The 16,368-nt window shown below is 53.6% G+C and overlaps 6 protein-coding genes across 6 annotated transcripts; 3 read left to right on the top strand and 3 right to left on the bottom strand.

The window, feature by feature from the left end:
* The first annotated feature begins 426 nt into the window (after window positions 1-426).
* PHACADRAFT_247956 (uncharacterized protein) lies at window positions 427-3,640 on the top strand. The gene is made up of 12 exons (XM_007390750.1): window positions 427-695; window positions 752-778; window positions 828-896; window positions 949-1,019; window positions 1,073-1,195; window positions 1,250-1,561; window positions 1,614-1,787; window positions 1,844-2,022; window positions 2,073-3,116; window positions 3,169-3,300; window positions 3,354-3,510; window positions 3,561-3,640. The coding sequence occupies exons 1-9, from the start codon at window positions 439-441 to the stop codon at window positions 2,343-2,345; spliced, it is 1,485 nt and encodes a 494-aa protein (XP_007390812.1). The 5' UTR covers window positions 427-438; the 3' UTR covers window positions 2,346-3,116; window positions 3,169-3,300; window positions 3,354-3,510; window positions 3,561-3,640.
* An 854-nt stretch (window positions 3,641-4,494) lies between these two features.
* Window positions 4,495-5,131, bottom strand: PHACADRAFT_247955 (uncharacterized protein). Its single transcript, XM_007390749.1, has 3 exons — window positions 4,937-5,131; window positions 4,712-4,867; window positions 4,495-4,657 (listed from the first exon to the last, which is right to left on the bottom strand). Exons 1-2 carry the CDS (start codon window positions 5,027-5,029, stop codon window positions 4,730-4,732), a joined length of 231 nt encoding a protein of 76 aa, XP_007390811.1. The 5' UTR covers window positions 5,030-5,131; the 3' UTR covers window positions 4,495-4,657; window positions 4,712-4,729.
* Window positions 5,132-5,482: 351 nt separating this feature from the next.
* Window positions 5,483-7,110, bottom strand: PHACADRAFT_247953 (uncharacterized protein). The gene is made up of 2 exons (XM_007390748.1): window positions 6,854-7,110; window positions 5,483-6,785 (listed from the first exon to the last, which is right to left on the bottom strand). Exons 1-2 carry the CDS (start codon window positions 7,097-7,099, stop codon window positions 5,706-5,708), a joined length of 1,326 nt encoding a protein of 441 aa, XP_007390810.1. The 5' UTR covers window positions 7,100-7,110; the 3' UTR covers window positions 5,483-5,705.
* A 255-nt stretch (window positions 7,111-7,365) lies between these two features.
* On the bottom strand, window positions 7,366-9,081 carry PHACADRAFT_156635 (uncharacterized protein; the record flags this gene model as incomplete). The annotated part of the gene is made up of 8 exons (XM_007390747.1): window positions 7,366-7,494; window positions 7,604-8,145; window positions 8,204-8,317; window positions 8,370-8,411; window positions 8,462-8,782; window positions 8,840-8,887; window positions 8,945-8,986; window positions 9,042-9,081. 8 exons carry the CDS (start codon window positions 9,079-9,081, stop codon window positions 7,366-7,368), a joined length of 1,278 nt encoding a protein of 425 aa, XP_007390809.1.
* A 324-nt stretch (window positions 9,082-9,405) lies between these two features.
* On the top strand, window positions 9,406-13,431 carry PHACADRAFT_247951 (uncharacterized protein). The gene is made up of 8 exons (XM_007390746.1): window positions 9,406-9,672; window positions 9,721-9,796; window positions 9,846-10,005; window positions 10,059-12,108; window positions 12,161-12,277; window positions 12,331-13,077; window positions 13,129-13,177; window positions 13,233-13,431. Exons 1-4 carry the CDS (start codon window positions 9,489-9,491, stop codon window positions 11,592-11,594), a joined length of 1,956 nt encoding a protein of 651 aa, XP_007390808.1. The 5' UTR covers window positions 9,406-9,488; the 3' UTR covers window positions 11,595-12,108; window positions 12,161-12,277; window positions 12,331-13,077; window positions 13,129-13,177; window positions 13,233-13,431.
* Window positions 13,432-14,440: 1,009 nt separating this feature from the next.
* PHACADRAFT_247950 (uncharacterized protein) lies at window positions 14,441-15,927 on the top strand. Its single transcript, XM_007390745.1, has one exon. It carries the CDS (start codon window positions 14,450-14,452, stop codon window positions 15,548-15,550), a length of 1,101 nt encoding a protein of 366 aa, XP_007390807.1. The 5' UTR covers window positions 14,441-14,449; the 3' UTR covers window positions 15,551-15,927.
* Window positions 15,928-16,368: the final 441 nt, after the last annotated feature.

Below are 16,368 nucleotides of genomic sequence, written 5' to 3'. Positions count from 1 at the left end.
CGCATGCAGCTCGTCGCCGTCGCATCGATATCAGAACATATACGCTCTATGCATGGTGAAGCCTGTGACTGAGCACATCAAGCACAGCACCGGCGCAGGTTTCAACTGGCCGACACGCGCGCGGTAGTCGAGGAGATTGCCAGCAGAATCGGCTGCGCAACCGATGGTCGCAGGTGCGCGGCTCGATGCCGGCGCATGCCTCTGCTGTTATTATGATTGGCCTGCGCAATACGTATGCAGCGGACGTGGCGGTGGGGACGCGGAAGGAGATGCCATTTCTGGGCGAGGCTGTCTATTTTGTCATGGGAGCCTACGGCGCTCCCTCCGCAGCCTTTACTCTTCCCGCAGCACTTCATATTTCAGGCTGGCCCTGTGCTCGAACGTATACCCTTTCCTACTCAATTCTCTTTCCTCCCTGCTTCTCATCTTACTTTCACCATGCTATCCCCGCCCTTCTCCTCTGCTTTTCCACTGGGCCTTCTCTTGCTCTCGCTAGGTCTGTCAGGGACAGATGCCCGAGCGACCCCTTCTCCAGTCGAGCCCGTCGCCCGGACAATCAATGTTCTGCGCCGCGGCAACGTACAGAGAAGCACAGATGAGGCCTTAGCCTGGTTGCAGCAGAACAGACTTGCTACCCATCACAAGTATGGTGCTGGCTCATCAGGAAACCAGAAACGTGCCAATGGTCAGAATCTGTACGTGCAGGACCACCGGCCTCGTAAGTAGAGACACGACTGACATTTCCTCGCAGGCTCACGAATCTGCAGTTTGACTCGGCGTATGTCCTTTCCTGTCTCCACCGGGTGATTTGCTCACAAGCGTTCCAGATATTTTGGTAGTCTTGCCGTCGGTACTCCGCCCGCGTCATTCGACGTTATCCTGGATACGGGGTCCTCGTGCGTTTGCACAATTTCCGCCCGCCTTACCTCAGCTCACCATCCACTTCAGGGATCTCTGGCTCGCATCAGGTTCAAGCGACAGCCGCAGCACCGATGGAATCACGCTTTTTGAGCCGTCATGTAAGTTCTAAATCCAGCTACTGCGGTGCACAGCTGATCAATACGGCGCGCAGCATCTTCAACATTCACGAATCTCAACCAAGAGTTCGGCATCACTTATGGTTCAGGATCGGCTCAAGGCGTCCTTGGTCAGGACCGGGTACAGTTCGCGGGCTTTGAAGTCAATCAGACCTTCGGTGAGCATCGCCATCCTGTGGCCGTTGCCATTCAACGCTGAACATGCGACTCAGGGGTGGTCAACCAAACTTCCCAACAGCTCCTAACAAAACCTATTTCCGGTTTAATGGGGTTGGGCTTCCAGAGTATAGCCGCCTCTGGCGCGGAGCCGTTCTGGCAATCGTTGGCCAGCACTTCTGGTACTCTCGACTCCCCGTTGTTCGCCTTCCAGCTCACACGCTTCACAAACGATACCAACGCGAACCAGTTGGAGCTGGGAGGCACTTTCACTCTTGGTGCCACCAACAGTAGCCTGTTCACTGGCGATATTGACTTCCAGGCGATTCCTGATGGTGCCCCGGGATACTGGATCCAGGAGCTGACCGGTATGCCTTCCCCATCCGGTACTCTGCCCGTGGTTTGACTGGTAATTTTTAGGCCTCAAGGTGAATGGTCAATCTATCACCGTCCCTACTGGGTCCAATGCATGGGCTGCTATTGACACCGGCACAACTGGTGTTGGTGTGCCTCAGGATACACTACAAGCTATCTTCGCCGCCGTTCCGAATAGCCAGCCGGGCAGTGGCCAGACCGAAGGTTACTACATTTACCGTACGTGTATTTTGACATGCCGACAAAATATGCATTGGATTTATCGTATCTCGCAGCTTGCTCCACTACCGTTACTGTCGAGGTTAATTGGGGCAATAGCGCCATCTTCTGGACAATCTCCGCTGCGGACTTCGCCTTGGAGCAGGTTGACCAAGACAACTGCGCTGGTGCTTTCTTCGAGATCTCGAATTCGGGCTCCTCCACCCCTCCATTCATCTTCGGTGACGTGTTCCTGGTATGTTATCCATGTGTTGTGCTTCGACTCGGATCTAATCCTTTCCGCAGAAAAATGTATATTCCGTTTTCCGTTCCAACCCCGCTGCTGTCGGTTTCGCGCAGCTCTCTTCGGAGTCGCTCGCCATGAATGGAGCCGATGACCCCGTCCCATCAGCCACAATCGGCTCTGTCGCGTCTGTCACTCCGACAAGTAGTGGCACGTCGGACACCGACAGTGGCAGTGGCGGCGGCTCGAGTAATAGTGCGGGTCCCGCTGTCGCCTTGTCCTCGAGTGCAGTGCTTATCTCCGCATTGCTGGGTGCTTCCGTCGTGTTGCTGTAATATTTATACTTGGAAGCTTGATTCTATGCCTCACCATGGTTTGTAGCACGTTCTCTTCATTTTAGCTTTTCGCACAACGGACGCTCCTGAGTGCCGTCAGACTTCTCTCACTACAAAGCGGAGTAATAGAAATGCTTTCATGCTGTAGCATATCCCTGTTCATTTAGATACCACTACATGTACGGAATGTATTGGGATGGATGACTAGAAGGGCTTTGCTAGCGCGCCACCATTTTTGCTGCATATTCAATACTCATCCGTGTGTGGCCGAGATCGCTATAGCACTGTCAGCTTGAGTCCTCATCCTCTTCATCGGCATGATTCTTGTAGAACGCGAAGAGCTTCCGGCGATTCGAGTCTCTCGTACTCTCCTCTCCGGCCACGTCGAACAGCTGCTTGAGCAGCACCTTCTTCACAGCGGCAGGTGGCATTGCACCCTCCTTGGGCTGTGAGACGCACGAGTTCGAGACGAGGTGCTCGAACTGCGAGCCAGAGAGCTTCGCTCGCTTCCGGCTTCGTTCGCCGTCCCCGCCTTCTGATGGAGCGGATGGCGAGAGCGCAGAGACCAGGGGCTCGAACAGAGCGGACTGCAGGCGATCGTATGTCGTCTTGTTGAGGGTACGCGCAGCGAGGGTGAAGAAGGGGTCGACTAGGGTGGCGAGCGGGGCGGGGCGGGGGTCCTCGGAAAAGCCGATGGATTTGTCCAGCTCTTCGACGTAGATGTCTGCGAGGTGGTATGCAAGGCCGACAGGAACGCGCGGGTCTTCTGGGCTGCGTCCGTTTGTAAAAACTATCGATAAGTAGGTATGAAAAGGCTGCTCACCATAGAGGACCGCCCTTGTCGGTTAAGATGGTATTATACTCTGCACAAATAGTAGCATCCCACTCATTTCGGATGAGCAGGCGGAAGGATGCGTTGACGAATCTTCGGATGAGCATGTAATACTTGTCAAGGCTAGAGACCGAGCTTCAGTATGGTACATCGTCCAAGAGTACGAGTGAACATACCGGAGACGGTCTATACCAGGCCATTCCCTAACCAACGCCTCCCAGAAGCCGCGCAAGAAAGCTAGTGCCGAGGGGGTTTTTGGGATTTTCAGGGCGGTCTCAGCAATTTCATTGGCGAGAGCTTGTTGCACTAGCGGCTTGTCCGACATCCAGAAACCTGACATAGACATTGAGCGACTGAATGATAGCATGAGGTAATTTACTCACAGTAGAAGATCCCCTTCCACAGCTTCGCCATTTCAACTTTGGGGAGGTCATCGTGCGAAGGGTCGCAGAGGAACACGGGCAAGCTCTTTATAGCCTTGTCCCTGGTTTTCTTATCTTGCTACACCACGTCAATTCAAGGAATGACATAGCGGGAACCGATAGTGCGTACCAGTAGACGCAAGATACTTCCCAAGCGGAAGGATGTCAGACGAGCTTGAGACTGTCGCTGCCATAGTGGTGGTGCCAGTCGAGAATATTACAAGACGCCCCGCTCAAAACCTCAAGCGCTAGGCACACGTAACTTATCAATATATCAAGTGCTGGTTGCCCTTAGGACTGCTGATCGTAGAGCACTGCTGGGAAATACGCATATATATCTTAGGAAAGACAGATTACATTTGTACACGAGGTGATTGCCCAGATCCCGTCGATGGTAGTGTTTGCGAGAAATAACCCCCATAAATGTCGCTCTATCATGTCGAGAGGTATGCAGCGGACAGTGCAGCATCTGCAGCCAAGGTGTCCGGGGATCTTGATAGTAGAGAAAGGTTTAAAACGAAAAGGAAGAAAGTGGTTGGACTGCTTTCGTAATATCAGTATGTCGCATCGTTTTACCATGTCTGGGCGAATGAGGTGCTCTTCGTACCAAAGCGTAGCGACGGCCACCCGATCACATGGCCAGTTCACAGCGACATCCCGAGTCTAGAGTCCAAAATTCCGAGATTCTTGAATAGGAGAGCAAGCTTTAGGTTCTGTGCTCGGATAGTAGGACTGTCCTTGCCGTGACAAGCCAGGAGGCATGTTAAACGGTAAAATGAGGAAAGTATCGTAGTTAATCTTAAGAATTCTGCTAGGGAGTACCGGGATCGAAAGCGGATGAAAATTCATCACGGGTGAGAAAAGGAACGAAGGCAAACTGACGGCCCAGGGAGTTGCTGCCACTTGACTAGGGGACAGGGCTGGATTGGTGTGAGCCGCTGGGCGCAGCCCTCATAGACAGAAAATGTGATCTATGCCACCACACTGTGAACTCTGACCGCCTGTACGTGACGTATTACGTTTCATTATAAAGGAGGATATGTTACAACAGGCTGTCACTACACTGGCTTGTTGAAAGGTTTACGCGTCTCTGACGGAACGTGGAAACTCACGCGAACTGCGGCCAAACATCATACAGATTTCATTTTTGTGCCTGTTTCGTCTTGCGCGACTCCAGAAACAACGTCCGTTATCGGAACCAGAGGGTGCGAGAGGGTGCCTGGATTGAACAAGCCTGAGCCTGCCGGCGGAACCGCACGAGAAGAGACCTGGAAAAGCCCGCGTTGCGTGAGTGAATATCTTCATTTTTCGAGCGATGTGCTCAATCTGAGACGTACAGTTGACGTAGAAATGGGGAAAGCGAACGAGACAGGCACACCGACCAGGGACAGCAAGGCGGTGGCAGCGAGACCGAGAGAAGTGGGTCGCATGATTAGATGAAGTGGTGTACACAAACTATACCGATTAGTTGACCAGCAACAAAAAGAGTGATGATTCTGAGTAAAGTCGGTCGCCACAGGAGGTCGGTCGAGGTCGCTGCAGTCGAGTTGGACTTGGACCTGGCCGATCTCTCGAAACTTAGAGCGCGCCACCAAGGCTTCGTTTGGAATGCGGAGATGCATCGGGACGATCTGGGATCCCGACACGGATTAAAGGTTGCTTATTAGCACAGGCAAAAGCTGGGCGCTCAGAAAACCTGCAAGTCCAATTAGACTCTCTTGCAACTCTCTTGGGATCTGGGTTAGCACGGGTTGGCCGGCTGTCGTGCGTAACCGCTGGCACTGAGTACTAAATACTTGAATGTGCCAAACGACGCCGCACTTTATTATGGACCAATTACAGCTTCCACTTCGGTGCTCAGTAGTGTGCAAGCGTGGAGATACATGACCTTTGGAGGAAAATGAAGTTTCGCGTATACAATGAGTAGAGCTCGAGCGGGGAGTAGTACATATACAGAAAGCGCTGACAGAAATCTTCAGCGAGACACATTATTAGTACAATAGTACAGTTAAGCACAACACACAGACAACAGTATTGATGTTAGTACAGCAGCCATTAAGAGGTTCGAGAGATGCGAAAGGCATGAACAGGTTTAACGTTATAGGCCTATCCCCCCTGAGGCATCCAAGCGGTGTCGACCACGGTGACACCCCTTCGTGCGAGACGTTGTCGCCAGTCTCGCATTTCTCCTTGCACGCCGGCGACGTGAGCGTGCGAGCTCATGCCCGCTCTCAACCACCGCACATCGCGCGCGCGCACCACCTTCAGCGCTGGCAGCTTCGGCAGCAGAGATTCTAAGACCCTGAGAAACCCAGCCTCGGGCCTCGGAATCGACAGGATCTTCAGGGGGTGCTTCGGATAGATGGAGCAGATGGTAAGCGTAGGGAGCGGGTTCTCTAGCGAGAGATGGTTCAGCTTCGGACAAGTATACAGCAGAGTGGTGGGCGAGGGGAAAAGCATTGTTGGCCAAGCCTTCGGTGCGTACAGATGGAGCGATGCCAGCTCTGCGCCGTGCCTTTCAATGAAGCGAGGCACAAGCGAGCTTGGAACGGATACGTCGTCATAAGGAGTAATCGTCAAATGGGTCAACATGGGCAGCGAAGAATGAAGGAGGAAAAACATGACAGGGGAGCAGTGCATGGAGATTGCGGCCAACTTGCGGAGTCGAGGTAAGCGAAGAGGTTTCGCCGAGAAATCGAAGTCCACCGATGCCCCAGGTATGTCTGTCAGTAGTGGCTCAACCCCTGAGCCGTAAATCTCCAGCTCTTCGAGGTTCTGTGAGCATCGCAAAACCTCAAGGAAAGTATCTTCAGAAGTGAGATCTACGGATGACGCCAACTTGATTCCCTTGAGAGAGAGAAGTCGCCCGATTCCATCTCGGCTGCATATGCTGTCAACGAGACGTCGGCTGACAGCGATTGTTGAGTTCAGAACAAGATGAGCGAGGAAGGGTAGAAGAGGGACAAGACGAGTCAGAAGTGTGTCAACTAGACAGACTTCCGACCAAAGGTTGCAGCGCAGGTCAGACAGGTCCAAACTGTGGACCCATCGCCCTGGCGCGGAATAGGGAATGCGTCGAATGGAGTCCCAACGGCGATCGGCTACACGAAGCAGCTCAGTGAATTGCTCCAGGTGTGCGGGATCGTCTAGATGTATGTCTTCATAATACAGTGGCAATGCGACATCCTACGGAAGTACATGACGTATTAAGTTAGCCAGCAGACCTCTCGAGCTTGATGGACAACGGAGCGCACTTTCAGGGACTTGCACACGAGCAAGAGGTTCAATTTCGAGCCCACCGCTTTGCCAGAAGACGATGGTCGTTGATAGTCAGCAAAGACATAGCCTAGGATCTTCGCCCAGATCTCGGAAGGCAGGGGCTTCGTAACGGCTTTGCGAGGTAGTAGTGGGAGTAAGATGAGTCTGCCAGAGGCCTTGGCGAAGGGGCGAGGGCGTAGTAGTATGGCATGGGTATCGTAGACCACTACTTCCTCCAACATCGCCATAACAGCACAGCACAGCGTCGGATATGTACAAAACTATGAGCACGAGAGCGGTGAGATGTAGGAGCCCTTGGGCAAAGTCGGCCAAGACGGAGTCGCGCGGTGTCGGGGCTCGGCTGCGGTTAGGCCGAAGATCTCACCTGAGGAGACTGACAAAATGATGTGATAGCTCCAACACGTGTGTGTATCGCAAACGAAAGCATAAGTTGACAAAATATGTAAATGCATCACATAGTGCTGGTGCCATCAGCATGAGCATTGCATCAAGCCTTTGGACCAAAAATATCTCCCATCTCCTCTAGAAATTTATCATAGTCGTCCTTGGACTTGTTCGCAGCCTGGGGCTTTGCTTCATGCCCACTGGTCGAAAGTGAGCCAGTGCCTAACTGCGCCTTCAGTGTACTTAGCAGATCCGGACGGGGTGTCGCCGCCGGTTCCGAATCTACGCCAGCATCGACCGACGGAGCCGCGTTGATTTTGGATGACGACGCGGCGGGGGACTTTCTTGCGCTTGAGGGCAGCAGGCACAAAAGCTGTGGCCTCCTTCTTAAAATCGCGCAGTTCTGGTTCTGCGGTGACAGTTGCTGCCGCCGATATGGCACCAGTGCTCGCATCAACCGGCTTCGGGGGTAAAGACGGGTGTGTTGCTTTCGAAGCCCGATGCGCCTGGAAGGTCTGATGAGGAACAGCTGAGAGTGGATCTTGCATAGAGCTAATAGATTGCGTCTTGTGAGGGTAGAACCCAGGCGGAGGAGGCGGAAATCGCGGTTGCGCGAAACCAGGGGGAGCGCCCGAAGGGAGCGGGGTTCCCGAATAAACATGCGGCATGCCAGATTCCGGAGGCGGTGGAAGAAGGGGAGCTCCTGAGCCTGCATAATGGAAGCCAGGCGGAGGGGGCGGTGGTACTGAGAACCAAGAGTGCTGAGGAGCAGTCGGGAATCCAGCTGGCGGGGGAGGGAACGGGGGATCCGGCGGCAACGGTGGTGGGCCGGGTGTCGCGGGGGGCGGAGCGACGGGAGGAGGGAGCGGCGGTAACGGCGGAGCTGCATGGGAAATAGTCAGGTACTATATCGAAGGCAGATCGTTGGGATGACGGCTTACCTTCTTTACCCGGTGGTGGCCCTTCAGGCATGGGGATATCATCAACACCAATGTCGTCTTCCTCCTTAACACCAGGAGGTGGTCCGACAGGCATTACAATATCATCTTCATCGTCTTACGTTAAGGTGAATAGGTGCACGGAAGGAAGCAGTGTGAGTGTACATACCCTGCTCTCCTTGATCACTCGTAACCTCATCTGGTCTAAGGGCTACCACAGGGTCAGTGTGACACGTCTAGACGTCTTGGGGATACACGCACGCCGCTCGATGTAGGGCATTCCTGGAGGTGGGACTCCGTAAGGATTAAGCACAGGATCATGGTAAATACTGCGCTCAGGATGGCGGGGAAGACCGTGCTTATTGAACAGGTTACGACTCTGGGGTTTCGGTGCATCTGCTTGCTTCCCTTGATCATTCAAGTCTCTGCGAGGCCGATAGACCAGCTTCCGGTGCTCGGGATGCTCCTTCACATATTCTTCCTTCTTGTTGTTGATCTTCTCCAACTCGGCTTTGAGTTCTTCAAGTCGTGATTTGTCGCCCTTTGGGTCGGCCTCAAGTTTCTTGATGCTCTCCTCAAGGTCTGAGCAGGGTGCAACATTCAGCATCCAACACAGTCAAGGGGAACGCATGAACTCGCCTCGCGTGTCCTTCTTCACTAGCGCAAAATCTCTTGTTTTTGCACGCTCTGTCTTGTTCTACTATTTAGACCGACGGCTTAGCGGTGGTATGGATATGATACTACTTTGGCTTGCCTTCTTTAACTCTTTCTTTCTCTGTGCTTTCCCTAGAGAAGTATCGTCGATGAGCGTGAATCAAATATGTTGACTAGAGCAACGCACGGAAAGCATCTGCCGGATTCAGATTCTTCCCTTTTGCCATGTCAGCAGGCAAGCTGAATATAAGTGGACCGTACTGGGCAACGGGAGGACTGAACAAGTAGATACTTTTAGTGTTGGCCGTCGACGGTTCGTGACGGTCCTAAGCTAATTTGCCCCCAAGGTGGCTTAGATTAAAGTAAAATCTCTAAAATTCCCCTAAAACGTTTACGTATTAAGTAACTATCTCTGCAAAATACCACTTTGGCCCGGTCGCGTCCCACATGCGTCTACTTTGAGTCATGACATCGCGCTTCCGCTCTCTTCGCTCTCTGCCCCCGAGTGGTGGTCTGCTTCCCGCCCAGTGGGAAGCTTCACATCTCATCCATTGCTCTCGACGACGTTTGACGCGACGTTAGAGACATATCATCTTGGCATTGAAGGGGACTTCATCGTCTCTCTTCCTCCGTCATGTCCACTGTACCCGTCGATTCCGGTATCCCGACGACTCCCAAGCGCAATTCGAAGATGGCTTCTGGTCAATCTCTCAACCATCTGCTCAACTTTTCTCTACCTCCAAGGCAGTCTCAACAGTATCAGAATCTTCCTCGCAGGAGAAAGCCTGGGACTCATACTGCTGTCTGGAACAGAGAAAGTAAGCGATAAGCACAGACTCGTCGTGTCTACTGACCTCGATCTCTAGGATTCGTCAATGCACAATATCGATTCCTTATGAACCCCAGCGGGGATTATACTGTACACTTTGCGGACCCTGACATGTGAGTGTATGAGCTGCAGAAACGAAATGATACTGATATCATTTAGCAGCTTTTTCCAATGGCATGACATCCTCCAGGTCATCATACCGCGTTCGTCAGCTGCAGTCTCCACAGCAAATGGCGAATCTTCCAAGTCAGAGGAAGGTGTCATGAGCTGCCCGATATGTCTTTCACCTCCGACGTCGCCTAGGATGACGAGGTGCGGTCATGTACGTACCATCATTAACCCATGCTACAATCACCCTCATCCCTGGAAACTCAGATATTTTGCTTCCCTTGTATTCTACACTACCTTAATACGTCGGACAACCTCAAATGGGTCCGGTGTCCTATATGTCTCGACTCGGTCACCGAGAAGCAGCTCAAAGCCGTCAGGTGGATCGACGCTCCTGCCCCCGGGGAAGATGATGACGAAGTCCCGTCGGCAGCCTCGTCTACTGCAGCAGACAACATGATGTCATCCACTCTTCGTCCCGGTTCGACTCTACGCATGCGACTTATTCAGCGACCCCAGATTACTACCTTGGCTTTACCACGTTCAGATACTTGGCCTTCGGATCTGTTGCCGCCTCACCAGACACCCTTCCATTTCTTGCCCGATGTCTACCAGTTCGCGAAGTTCATGCTAGCTACCCCCGCTACTCTCATTTCCGATCTTACCCAGAATCTAGATGATTTGGCCACGGAGAAGCGCACACTCACCAACACGAACGATGATCTTGGAGTTGCTTTCGTCGACGCCGCCGAAGCTAAGGTCCAGCACCAGATGGCTAAAGCAGCCGCCTTAGAGACTCCCCAGCTCAAGCGCTCCATTGATACTGCATACAACGCATTGCATCAAATCGAGGACCGTGCAGCCCTCAATCGGCGCAAAGAGAGGGAGAGCGAGGCACGTAATATTTCAATTGATGATGTACCGGACGCCTTTCTGGCATCGCAGCCTTCTACGTTCAGCTCGCCATCGATGCCTGCAGAGCCTCAGCCTACGACACCTGGTCCGCACTCTCGCGATGCGAAGCGGAGGAAGAATGTCAATCCACCCCCTCCAACGTCGTCGTACTACTTCTACCAAGCGGCCTCTGGCGCGCCGATTTTCCTCCACCCACTTGACATCAAGATCTTACGATCTCATTTCAACAGCTACGTCGCATTTCCCAACACTATCACAGTACGAGTGGAATCATATACGGAGAGCACGGTCAATGATGATTTACGCAAGCGATGCAAGTATCTATCCCACCTCCCTGAAGGCGCCGATGTGGCCTTCGTCGAGACCGATCTCGAGGGTGTGGTAGGGCAGGAGGGCCTGAAGGGCTTCGAGCGCGCTTTGACTGGTCGACGGACTCGGCGCAGGGAGAAGGACCGCAAGGACGATAAGGCACGCGCACGTGCTGAGGAGCGCGAGCGCGGGCGTATTGTACAGAACTGGAACGAGACGACGCGCCAGCACGTCGACGCATATATTCCGCCACCGGCCCCTCGCGAGCCGTCACCTGTGCCAAACCTCAACGATCTCCCTGTGCCTGGCCAGGAGCAACCTCCACAGCTAGAGATGCACCAGACATCCGGGGCATGGGGCGCAAGGAGTTTCGCGTCTGCAGCGCACCATCCCAACAGTGGCGCCCGGATTGTACCTCAGCGTCAGGCGCGTCGACCTAGCGGGCAAGAGAGAGAGACGGACGAGTGGGATCTGGATTTGGCATTCCATGATCTTGAGCAGAGAACAGGGCGCGGCGGGAGCAAGAGGAAGAATAATAGAATGGTCGTCCTTGGAGGTGGCGGAGGCAGGCGCAGGTAGGGATATCCGTTGGAGTTTAGTGACCATAGGCATAGTACTGTACATTTAAGGTCTAGATTGTCAATCAGTTTCTACCGTTACGAACAGCTCATATGTACCAATAACTAGCACCCCAAACAATATTCATACATATATAATACTGTGGCAGTTATCGTCGCTATCCAAGCATCTTTCGGATGCTAGGCAGTCGGTCGGTCGCTGGTAAGCGTGATGGTGGAGCAAGAAGTGAAAGCTACGATATCGAGCTATTCGACAGTTACATATGTAGGACAGGAAATGCCTGGTACAACACGCAGCGAGAGAGTTTAACAGAAAGCAAAGAAAAATGCATGGCAAGCATAGAGCAGGACGTCCCGAGCAAAAGTGTACAGGCGTGAGAGGAAAGGATGAGGGTAACCCCAGCAGTAGATCGTCGAGGGTATACGAGGATTTCATCGTGGTCATGATAGATGAGTGTACGAGCACTTGAGTCCGTGAATACTTTAAATGATCTGCAAGTAGTTGGATGGCGCGACTGGAAACGTGTGTTAGCGAAGGCTACAGGGCACGGGCACTGAATAACTTACTTCCTACTGCGCCGTCTGCTCTTTTCGCCTGCCACCACTTTCCCTGCTTGTCCAAAATCTCAAGCACTTCGTTCTTGTCGAACGAAATTTCGTTTGGATCTTCGGGGTTCGCTTTGTCTACGTGATCATGTGAGTTACGGGTTTGTGTGGCGCCCGAGAACAAAACTCACAGGGATACATCGCCTTCGCTCTGTAAATGTAGTCCGAACCCGGTCCAGGTGCAGGTGCATCTATAGGAGACGTTGCACCGCCACTGGGAGCGTTTTGGATAGGACCTCCTCCAGCCCCCACACCAGCCGCACCGCTGCTCATAGCGGGCGAAGCAAGCCCAGCCGCCGCATTATCACCTGAACCAACGGCCGACACAGGATCGCGAACGGAACCAGTGTTCTGGTTGACACTGGCGCCAGTAATACTTCGCGCTTCGACACTGTTGGCCTTGAGGCTTGCACCGCTTCCCATTTGTCCAACAAAGCTGTGCGGCTTGGCGTCGTATCCCACAGGTCCCATTGCGCCTGGAGCGGCATAACCTGCGCTGTAGCCGTTCCCACCCATGTTGTGCAACGACTGAGTGCGACGACGACGGCGACCCGGCGGGGTAAGTCCTCCAGTACCCATAGAGTTGAAGAGGTAGAGCATAAGAGAGTCTTCCTCTGAGGTGAAGTAGAGCGTCCAGAGGATGTTAACGACGGAGAGGATGAACCAGCCAGCAGCAATAGCGTCGAGAGACGCCGCGTTGGAGAAGATGCTCTGGTTGACACCGATGACGGAGAAGACGATAGCGACCGCGCCGAATACAGAGATCTGGAAACGGTGCATTGCTATAGAGTCGGTAGCCAACGTATGAAGCACACCCAGAATGAGGAAGAGCTCCAGGAAGATGGCAAACCATAGTGTCCCTACTACGCTGTGTCCGACTAAAGGCGCGAGTTAGGCAAAGGGCGGGGGTGGTTGGAAGAGGGACGTACATTGCGCAGTAGCTATTGCCTGAGCGATGAAGGCGAGGAACCAGCCCACCTAAAGATCAAAATATTGAGATTGCACTCGTTATTCCTCGACAGGTACGACCCACCAACGCAAGAATTGTCGTAAAGAGGAACAAATAGTGAGTAAGGATTGGCGTGAAGTCAAGACCTTCACTTCCACGAGGTGGCATGATGGGAAACTAGGATGAGTACAGGTTTCAGTAGACAATGATGGGAGACGATGATCTGGTGTGTCAATAGATGATGCAAACGGCGTTAGGACAGAAAGAGAAAGGTGAGAAGGACGAGTGAGACGTCAAGGAGGAAGTATGGGACGATGTCGGCGGTTGAAAACACGTTGGAGAACAAATCCGGCGCTCACACGCTTTCCTGCTGCGCTATGGGCGGCTAACCATGGTTGCTCGAGGCATCGAACTCAGCGAGCGCGGTTGCGTCTCCATCGTGTAGGCTATCGTTGCATACGACGAAGAGCCGCTCTTCTGTGATCCACGGGCCGAGGCAATGCGACGAAACCGGAACGTGTGGTGTGCCCCTGTGGTTTGGGCGGTCGTTCCGACGTTTCGACCTCTGTCTTACGCATCTCTGTACTAGTTCGGGCTGTGTGACGTTCGCTTCAGTTCCTGTTCGCGCTAACTCCGGCGGGCTGCGCTTGCCAAATGACTCGTTACGGCCACGGGAGACGGTGCGAGAAATTGTACATTGCCCCTGTAATTGTTTTTCTCGCTCTTTGTCACAGCTGACCAAAGGCGCCGTAGGTAACCGGTGCCGGTGAATCGTGATGCGCCGACAGTCAAACCCCGCATAAGCGATGCCGAGGGATGGCCACTCCCCTGGGACGATGACCGACGCCATTTAGGAGGCCGCGCGGAGAGCGCTGACACTCGACCTGTCATATCCGCTGACGCGACCGAACCCCTGCCGAGATGGTGGGGAAAGCCCAAAAGGCCCGCACTTGCTCATCCGCTTGTTTCGTCTCTGCCCTCTCGTCTGCAAGAAGACTGCCATGCTTTATCGTCAAGAGCATCTCTCGTCTTGGCATTGATTCATGGACACCATCTTCGGGCGGCTCAGTGTGCACTGCGGCCGAGCACCGTCTCTTTTCTGCCCGCTCAAGCTACTACTCCTGTTTCTTGTCTTCAATCCAACCTTAATGATCTGGACGATGATATACGAGGCTGGTGCATGCATCCCACCATTGTGCCTCCAATATGCAGTCATTATAATAGCCAATGCACTGCTTGCGACCGGCTGGCTCCTTGCAGTATGTTTCCGCTCCATCGCCTTTCCCGCCGCTGCTCACCTTATGCCACAGAGCGTGCTTTCCGTCGTCGGAGAGCTGATTCCTAAGGTCTCACAAATGCCTCCAACGCTTCCGAGACTCCCATCCTCTCCACCACATGAGTTCTCCCCGCGCCCGCCGACTAGGCGTGTTTCTAGCGGACGTGTCCAAGCACGCATACCCACGGAATTATCCTCCCTGCCTCCACGCCGTACGACTAGCGATCACAACGTGTCACTTCGCGTCCAATTTATGCTCGCAAATAACAACAATGGAACCTTATCTATCACGCCCTCCACTCCAGGGGCCGAAGAGAACGGCGCGATAATATCAGAAATCCGCAGCGCTCCCGAGACTGCGGTCTCCGAGCGCCCTGTCGCCCGTGAGGCGTCCCCTCCTGCGCTCGAACGGCACGAATTCGGGGACGCGGCCGCACGAGGCCGAGGGTTAGGCTTCCTGCGTAGGCATCTCTCGACGTCACGCAGCTTGAAGCCGCTATCGTCGAGCCGTGTCAGCTTATCCGACGAGTTGCTCACCTCCCGAGGTGCGTCTCCAGCACGGTCTGATCACTCAGCCTCAGGTAAGTCGAACAAGACGCTTTCACTGTTCCCAGCGACTGATAAATATTCCACCTTAGTCAAATCTTGTCTGAAAAAAGCACGGTCTCAGGACTCGGTTCCAAAGGTGGTCTCGCGAACTGACCCATACCAAGCCCCATATTTCTTCCCATCCCCATTGTCTCCCGACGCTGCAGGATACTCTTCTCGTGTCCGTGCGGAGCGCGTCCTCAGCTCGGAAGCTTATCCCCGCCAGATGTCTCCCGAGACGTACGAGTCGGTAGAAAGCACGTCTGTAGCTTCGGATTCACAAGTAGCATCTGGTAGCAGCCTGCCACAGCCATCCGAGAAGTCGCGCCTGGCCAGGTCTTCAAGCCGATCGTGGCATATTTCGTTTCGGTCAGATGCATCGGAGGAAACGGAGCGCCGAACGTCTTGGACTTCAGAAGTTACGGCTATGGCCAGCGGCTCCCAGACACCAAGTGACTTATCTGATCATGCCTCGTCTCCCGAGCTGAAGCTTCGGAGGGCGTTGGGCAGGAGCAGGAGGTGCGTTTTCAAGTTTTGAAGTGGGAACTACGTCGTCTCATGGACATTCCAGACGCAGGAATAAGCGTACGCCCCCGGCCCTTACTCCTCTGGAGTCGATGTCGGGTACAGAAGACCTACAAAGTTTGTCCCCGTCCGCGTCGCCGGGCGCGAAATTAGTAGCACGGAAAACATGGCATTTCCCATTTCGTCATCGTCGAGTCGACTCTCAGGACTCAACTAGCAGCCAGCCGCTCAGCGACCACGCTGTCGACGAGCTACCTACACCTCGAGCAAGACCTGTAAAGCGGAAGACGGCGTGAATTATGGTTAAATTATTTAGAGTAATATATTCGTCTAGTATTATTTATTTCGCGTAGCACAATGTACATCTGACGTTCTTTTCACAATCTAAATTATTAGAACATTCACAATGCACCTGGCGGCGACCACAACCTCCAGAGAAGGCACAAGACCATCATTGCATTTTCTCTTTAGGCAATTGCAAGATAAGATGATCGTGAGACAGTGTGGGAGATTAGATGGAGTACCGGCCCTGCTAGTGGCTGCTCGAGCTTCCTGCTCTCATGTGCAGCTTGTCTGGCTGCTTCGGGCACCCACTCGACCATGGACATAACAAACCTCGAGGTCCAACGACCACCCAGTGTCCAGTCGAAAGCTGAGGCGACCCTGCAAGCCTCTAGCGGCAATCCACTCGGTCCCAGTGCGAAGCTGGCGCAGGCAAACGACGTAAATGCTTCCCCCAGCTCCGGTGCATCTACAAGTTTAAAACGCCCTTCCTCTCCGCGAACGTCTCCAAACCCGCTGCACCGCCTTACAAGCGTGTCGGCGCTCCTT

The sequence above is a fragment of the Phanerochaete carnosa genome (genome assembly GCF_000300595.1).
Source record: "Phanerochaete carnosa HHB-10118-sp unplaced genomic scaffold PHACAscaffold_1, whole genome shotgun sequence".
In the NCBI taxonomy this organism is placed as follows: Eukaryota; Fungi; Basidiomycota; class Agaricomycetes; order Polyporales; family Phanerochaetaceae; genus Phanerochaete; species Phanerochaete carnosa.
This window is presented reverse-complemented; position numbering and strand designations above follow the sequence as displayed.

Bases quoted from the DNA above. Each gene is read 5' to 3' on its own strand.
- PHACADRAFT_247950 (XM_007390745.1), top strand. From the start codon at position 14,450: ATGCCACAGAGCGTGCTTTCCGTCGTCGGAGAGCTGATTCCTAAGGTC.
- PHACADRAFT_247955 (XM_007390749.1), bottom strand. From the start codon at position 5,029: ATGCGACCCACTTCTCTCGGTCTCGCTGCCACCGCCTTGCTGTCCCTG. The intron at 4,868-4,936 runs GTACGTCTCAGA...GGGCTTTTCCAG, and splicing joins TCCCCATTTCTACGTCAACT to GTCTCTTCTCGTGCGGTTCC.
- PHACADRAFT_247953 (XM_007390748.1), bottom strand. From the start codon at position 7,099: ATGTTGGAGGAAGTAGTGGTCTACGATACCCATGCCATACTACTACGC. The intron at 6,786-6,853 runs GTGCGCTCCGTT...GTACTTCCGTAG, and splicing joins TCGTGTGCAAGTCCCTGAAA to GATGTCGCATTGCCACTGTA.
- PHACADRAFT_247951 (XM_007390746.1), top strand. From the start codon at position 9,489: ATGTCCACTGTACCCGTCGATTCCGGTATCCCGACGACTCCCAAGCGC. The intron at 9,797-9,845 runs GTGAGTGTATGA...ATCATTTAGCAG, and splicing joins CACTTTGCGGACCCTGACAT to CTTTTTCCAATGGCATGACA. The intron at 10,006-10,058 runs GTACGTACCATC...CTGGAAACTCAG, and splicing joins GGATGACGAGGTGCGGTCAT to ATATTTTGCTTCCCTTGTAT.
- PHACADRAFT_247956 (XM_007390750.1), top strand. From the start codon at position 439: ATGCTATCCCCGCCCTTCTCCTCTGCTTTTCCACTGGGCCTTCTCTTG. The intron at 1,196-1,249 runs GTGAGCATCGCC...CATGCGACTCAG, and splicing joins TGAAGTCAATCAGACCTTCG to GGGTGGTCAACCAAACTTCC. The intron at 1,562-1,613 runs GTATGCCTTCCC...GGTAATTTTTAG, and splicing joins CTGGATCCAGGAGCTGACCG to GCCTCAAGGTGAATGGTCAA.